This window comes from Octopus bimaculoides, chromosome 12 (assembly GCF_046866305.1).
Source record: "Octopus bimaculoides isolate indiv1 chromosome 12, ASM4686630v1, whole genome shotgun sequence".
In the NCBI taxonomy this organism is placed as follows: Eukaryota; Metazoa; Mollusca; class Cephalopoda; order Octopoda; family Octopodidae; genus Octopus; species Octopus bimaculoides.
This window is the reverse complement of record NC_142939.1, coordinates 22424838-22432337: the sequence shown is the minus strand read 5'-3', so window position 1 is coordinate 22432337 and position 7500 is coordinate 22424838. Positions and strand designations below refer to the sequence as shown.

General features: G+C 35.9%; 1 protein-coding gene across 1 annotated transcript in view; it reads right to left on the bottom strand.

Annotated features, from left to right (window-relative positions):
* Nucleotides 1-7500, bottom strand: part of LOC106883766 (lachesin) — a 276635-nt gene that overhangs the window by 147393 nt on the left and 121742 nt on the right. Inside the window, exon 5 of the mRNA XM_089360661.1 lies at nucleotides 3065-3355. Within this exon, the coding sequence (XP_089216787.1) occupies nucleotides 3065-3355 (291 nt within the window). The remainder of the gene's footprint in view (nucleotides 1-3064; nucleotides 3356-7500) is intronic.

Below are 7500 nucleotides of genomic sequence, written 5' to 3'. Positions count from 1 at the left end.
GATGCAGTACCAGGCAGTGGCTCTCATGGTTGCTGATCTTAATTGATTGGAAGTGTTATCATGTACATTGTTTTGTCTTGGTATAAAAGATGGGCTACAGCAAATATTCTGCTTAATACCACAGATTTGCTTGTCAGTTGTTTGACCTTAAGAAGCAGTTGACCATGTCCCTTGGTGGCTGACGATATCTGCATTGCTGATCATGAGCAGAAGTAGTTGGGGAGCATCATAGCCATGTGCTGAGAGGGAATGCTTTGGGGTTTGGATAATTCACCTTTGGAAACATGGGTGTTTTGCTCAACATCCTTAAACAAACCTTATTCAGGGACCTTTTGAGCGGGATGAGTTACTCGACCTGAAGAAAATTCTAACTGAGCCCCACCTGTGAGGTCATGCGCTGTTTATCTTGATATGAGATCACCATGTCGTGCACATATCGTTGTGATGCATGTGCCTGGGGTACCCTTATCAGACGGTAGTCATGATGGGTATAATGAGCTTTGTATATTTTACCCCAGTGTCACTTTGATGGCATGCACTGCTCTCTCACTCAATAATAATAATAATAATAACAATGATAATGATGATAATTGTTTCTACTATCATAAATTTGAGGGTCAGAACTAGTTGATCTCACTGACTTTAGTGTTCCACTGGTATTTATTTTGTCGACCCCAGAAAAAAAAAATGAAAGGCAAAGTCGACTTATTATTGCTTTGCATTTTGTCTAATGCACTAATGGGTCTGCTAACTTACTTTTCTATACTAGGCACAAGACCTGAAATTCTTGGGAAGGAGGCCAGTCAATCAGATCGACCCCATTGCATAACTGGTATTTAATTTATCGACCCCAAAAGGATGAAGGGCAAAGTCTACCTTAGCAGAATTTGAAATCAGAATGTAGCTACAAGCAAAATATCGCTAAGCATTTTGCCCAGAGCGGTAATGATTCTGCCAGTAATAACAATGATAATAACGATAAAAATAATAAAGAAGCCAGCAGTTTACAGGCAGGAGATAAGTCGATAGCATCAACCCCCAGTGCCCGACTGGTACTTATTTTATTGACCCTGAAAGGATGAAGAGCAAAGTCAACACCAGAATAATTTGAACTCAGAACATAAAGACAGACAAAATTCTGCTAACCATTTTGCCCGGTGTGCTAACGTTTCTTATTTCTTTACTGCCCACAAGGGGCTACACACAGAGGGTACAAACAAGGACAAACAAATGGATTAAGTCGTTTATATCGACCCCAGTGTGTAACTGGTACTTATTTAATCGACCCCAAAAGGATGAAAGGCAAAGTCGACCTTGGGGGAATTTGAACTCTGAACATAGCGGCATACGAAATAGCATTTTGCCTGGCATGCTAACATTTCTGTCAGCTCGCCACCTTATGGTGTGTGAAAGATTCTGCCGTCTCACCACTTTAGAGTGAGCTTAATATTCTAAATGAGCACCTTTGATCATTTACTACATTGAATTTTATATATATATATATATATATATATATATATATATATATATATATATCAATATATATATATATCAATGATCTATTAGCGAGCAACTCCAATGAGTAATTTGGTTTTATGTATGTAAATATCTGTCTTCAGGTGCTTATATTCTATAGGAAACGTATGAAAGTAAAATTAACGCATAAACTTATTTCCAATGTCTAATCGCTATTGCTGATATTGACCTTTTGATTTTAAGGTTAGGTGAGATCAATACGAAATTATTTGACCCAATAATTCATATTGCTTGTTTTGTATGAATTCCATTTTATAACACATCTTGCATTGTAATTTATGCAACTGTTCATTCATGTGGTTCCACGTGAATTCATAAAATATCACCATGGTAAATGTGTCAGACTGAGCGACACAGTACTTACGTTAACCTACAAACGATAATTTTGTATATGTATTTGTGCATGAATGAGTGAGAAAGAGAGAGAGAGAGAGAGAGAGAGAGAGAGAAAGAGAGAGAGAGAGAGAGACAGAGAGAGAGAAAGAGAGAAAGAGGGAGAGAGAGAGCAAAAGGAAAGAAAAGGAAATAGAGGAGATAAACAGATGGAGAAATAGATAATTTTAATGAAGAAGATGTACATAGGAAATATTTCAGCTGAACAAGTACATTTATTTCCTGTATTATGATATTTAATCATCACAAAGAACAATAACCAATATTTTGAGATTAATAATTTATGTCTTATAAGCAAATTATGATCACATTACCATATGAAAATATAAGATGGCTATATTGAAAGTATTAAACTGAAGACAACCAGAAAAGAATATATATATATATATATATATATATATATATATATATATATATATATATATATATTTTGTTGAGAAGAGTAACATAATTTCTTTTCTCAAAAAAGACAAAAACAAATTAGTTGAATACGAAATTAAGGAATAAGAAAGATGCATAGAATATACATCTTTTATCTTTTAGTTGTTTCACTCAATAGACTGGGACCATGCTGGGGCAGTATCTTGAAGAATTTTAGTTCACTGAATTGACCTTACTATTTATTGTTTTTTTTTAAGCATGTTTTTTTTAAGCCAGTTCTATCAGTTTTTTTGGCAAACCACTAAGTTATATGTAAACGCATCATGCCCAGTTTTCAAGCAGTGATGGGGACAAACACAGACATAAAAACATACACACACTCATATATATATACATATATATATATATATGCCAGTTTTCTTTCACTTTCTCTCTATCAATTCCACTCTCAAGGCTTTGGTCAGCCTGAGGCTAAAGAAGTCACTTGCTCTGGGTGTCACACAGTGGGACTGAACCCAGAACCATGTGGCTGGTAATTAAGATTCTTACCTCACATACACACCTCATATTCAATCTCTTTGCTTACTTGTTATAAATGCCTAGAAACTTCTAGTCTATGGTAATTATGTACAGTACTGTTTCATTCCTTTTAGAAGTTATAAGCATAACATAACTAACACAAAAGAAGAGAACAAGAAGAAATTGAACATTCAAATCAGCATCAAATATTAATCTGCTGAATAAGTCTACTTACCATTTAAGACATGTACTTTAATACTAGCTATATCAGATTCTGAAATTCGGCATATATAGGTACCGGCATCTGACATTCGTCCGTGCATAATTTGCAATGTACTGCGTAGTGAACGTTCATTGACAGATGGAAATTTCCTAATGATTACATTTGGCTGAGTGTTCGGTTTTATTTCATTGCCATCTTTAAACCAGTCCACCTCTTCTGGTATGTATTCAACACCACTAGCATTACACTGGAGAGTAATGGTCTCTCCCACATCCACGTATTGCGTGCCCCATATGTGTACTTCTGAAACACAAAAATAACAATAACATTAAATGTTATGATTTATTGAAAGAAAACAAACAAATTCTGATGAAAATGTTTTAAAAGTAAGATTCATTAGAAAATTACCATTTTTAAATCTCACAACGTGAAATATTCAACAACAGTACTTTGTAGTAAAGATTGTTTGCCAACATAACATGGCAGTCCTGGCTTAGGATTAATTTTGCAGTAATTTAGCTCCAAGGGACATCATCTCCTGCTGGCTATATGATACGATTGTGTCCTTATATTTTCAAATTATTCTGTGCTGATGAAGGGAAATTACCCAGAAATCATGATACAGATATTGTTTTGGGCTGAGTGGGGGTGCTAGATTCCCTTGTTTGAAAATATAAGGACACAGATCGTGTCATATATCCAGCTGGAGACGATGTCTCCTGGGGCTAAATTACAGCAACATTCATCCTAAACTAGGAATGCCATGTTATGTTGGCAAACAATCTTAACTATAAGATTCATTGTTTACAAAAATGTTAGTATTAAAATTAGGGATTTGGTGGGGGAGGGGTGCAGATATGGTGTGGTTGGGTGGTTGAGAAGCTTACTCTCTCAACATGTGGTACCAGATTCAATCCCACTACATGGCACTTTTTGTAATTGCTTTTTTGAGTGGATTTGGTAGACAGAAATTGAAAGAAGCCTACCATCTATGGTATTTCTTTTATTCTTCATTATATATGTTTCATTACCTAATAGGAATTACAGTTATACACATAGAAAAACATGTAAGACATCTATTAGTAATTCTTCAGATAACATGGATTATAACCTTACCTACATTCTGTGTGTGTGTGTGTGTGTGTGTGTGTGTGTGCATGCGCACATGTGTGTGTGTGTGTGGATTATGCATGAGCTGTGATGTCTTTACATCATATGACATTTCTAAATGATTGTCATCAACATAGAGCAGTTTTCTTCATTTGCAATCTTCTGTGGAAACATGTCTGACCATAGGACAATATTAGCTTATTTGGAAACAGTTCAGGGGTGGCAACAAGACGGGCATCAGGCTATAATAAATCTGCTTCGACGAACTCTATCTAAACCATACCAGCATTGAAAAGAGGACATTAAAATGATGACAACGACAATGATGACAATACTGATAATGATATTTGTACAAGGATGTTAGAATGGAACATCATATATTTCCATAACAGTTAACAATTTCTGTAATGATGTATCCCAACAATCATAAACATGGTCTTATCATTAGTTGTACATCATAAATTACCAGAGAATTGATTTAACCTTGTTTGAAAACTGGAATGTTTGCAAAATAACATTTTAACCAGTTAACTAAGATTCTCTTCATTGCAGGCAGAATCTACAGGCATTTGATTTTTTATACATTCGTTAATGTCTGTGATATATTCCCTCTTGTATTCTTTTTAATCCCAAACAACAGAACAATTATTTTGCTCAGCATGCTACATATCAACAACAACAACAATAATAATAATAATAATAATAACAATAATAATAATAGATAGATAGATAGATAGATAGATACTCTGGGACTCTTAATTGAGAAAGAAAACAAGCTATGCTGGATCACAGACATAGCATGCCCAGCTGACAACAAAGTATACGATAAGGAAGAAAGAAAAGTCGAGAGATATGACAGGTTAGCTTGGGAAGTTAAGCAGTTGTGGTCAGTGTAAAAGATACCAATGATTGTCGGAGCCCTGGGAACATTGAGCAAAAATTTCAAGAAGTACGTGAAACAAATAGGGGCTGCAATAAGTGTAGAGCACTTGCAGAAAACAGTACTGCTTGGACGTACTTGAATACTCTGGAAGTGCTCGAAAAATAAGAGGTATTACTTTAGTTTGCTAGTAGTGAACAGCTGACACTGTAGTATATCTCCAGCGTTAGAAGCTGTGCAAAGGCAATTATAATAATAGTAATAGATACTCTGGGACTATGATTTTCAGACAGATCACGTAATCGAACACTGTCAGCTGGATAGTGTCATAACAAATAAGAGAGACAAATACTGTCAGATCATTGTTGTAGCCATTCCAAATGACATGAATGTTGTGAGTAAAGAGGTTGAAGAAATCACCAAGTACTCCGAAAATTGAAAGTGGAAATGGCAAGACTGTTTGGAATGCAAGAGGGTAATGTAAAAGTGATACCAGTGGTGATCGGAGCGTTGGGCTCAATCCCATTGAAACTTCAAAACATCTGAAGGCAACTGGAAATCCCATGCAAGATTGATGTCTTGCAAAAAAAGCAGCCTTACTGGGCACAGCGCACATCTTAAGGAAAGTATCTGTTTGAGGTCCTTGTTGCGACTTGACAAGATGACTAAATATTCTGGTGTATTTTTACCTACACTGTGTTACGAAGGAATAATAATAATAATAGTAATAATAATAATAATAATCTTTTCTACAATAGGCACAAGGCTTGAAATTTGGGGGAGGGGACTAGACAATTACTTCGACCACAGTGTTCAACTGGTACTTAATTTATTGACCTTGAAGGGATGAAAGGCGAAGTTGACCTTAGCAGAATTTGAACTCAGAACATAAAGATAGGTGAAATGCTGTTTTGCATTTTGCCTAGTGTGCTAATGATTCTGTAGGTTTTCTAACTTATGTAATAGTAATGATAATAATAATAATAATAATAATAATTGTTGCCAGTATCGACTGGTAGAACAAAGTGAGAGGAAAACTTCCAGCAAAGAAGAATTAAATAAACAAAAACCAAATGCTTCAAAACAAAACAAGAATACATTAAACGAAGAATAGATGGACTAATTTGTGGAGCCACTTGCGGAATAAATTAGAATCTTAAACAAAACATTCACTCTAAAAGGAAGACATACAACAAACTCTCATGAAATAACAAAGATTTCGATGATATTTTTCTTTTTTCTTTTTTGTTCTGGGGTCATGCAAATTCAGTTTGTTCTTTGTATACATTAATTTGTTTCGTTCTTACTTTAATTTTTCTTGTACAGTTGTGTGATTCTGTGTTTTATCCAAGTCAACAATTAAAGAGATAAAAGACATTCTATAACCAACAGAAATCACTCTGGACACAGCTTCTATTCAAATTGACTTGAACAAGAAGGTATTTTCGTTTAATTGGTTTAACTTTTATCAAACTCAAAATTTCTTGTTCCATCAGAATAGGGGGGGAAAAAAACTCATCTGCACTCTTCAATAAGAGAGTGGAATCAACATTGGAATCAAACATTCAGCTTAATAGATAGGTACTAATTAATTGTGGAGGCACATGGCTTAGTGGTTAGGGTGGTGGACTCACAAATGCAAGATTATGGTTTCAGTTCCTGGACTGGACGATGTGTTGTGTTCTTGAGCAAAACACTTCATTTCATGTTGCTCCAATCCACTCAGCTGTAGAAATGGAGAGGGATTGGCTCCACCAGGCTTTCTTCCGCTAGATACACTGCATGGCTAAAGTGCTCCAATGGCCCCGTCAAGGGGTTAACGGACTTGGCAACAATTAATTAAGATCATAACTGATTTTTTCCAATACACACAAAGAATAATCTCACATCGCCATCATCATCATTATATTGACATCCATTTTTCCATGCTTTCATTGGTCAGATGCTCAGGCAGATTTTCTTTGTCTGGTTGGATGCACTTCCTGTAGCCAATCCTTTGTTTCCAAGTGAGGAAACATTTTCCCATGACCAGACATGTTTGTATGGAGGATTGGAAATGATGAACACCACATGTATAACAGGGACACTCATTTACAACTCTCATACAATGTGAAAGCAAGGAGACAGTAACCCACACATACATACACACACACACACACACACACACACACACACACACATAACAAATGGGCTTCTTTTACTTTTCCTCTACCAAATCCACTCACAAGGTTCTGGTCAGCTTTGAGATATAGTACTCTCTTTTACACATTTCAGTCATTTGACTGTGGCCATGCTGGAGCACCGCCTTTAGTCGAGCAAATCGGCCCCAGGACTTATTCTTTGTAAGCAAGCCTAGTACTTATTCTATCGACTCTCTTTTGCCGAACCACTAAGTTACGGGGACATAAACACACCAGCATCGGTTGTCAAGCGATGTTGGGGACACACACACACATAT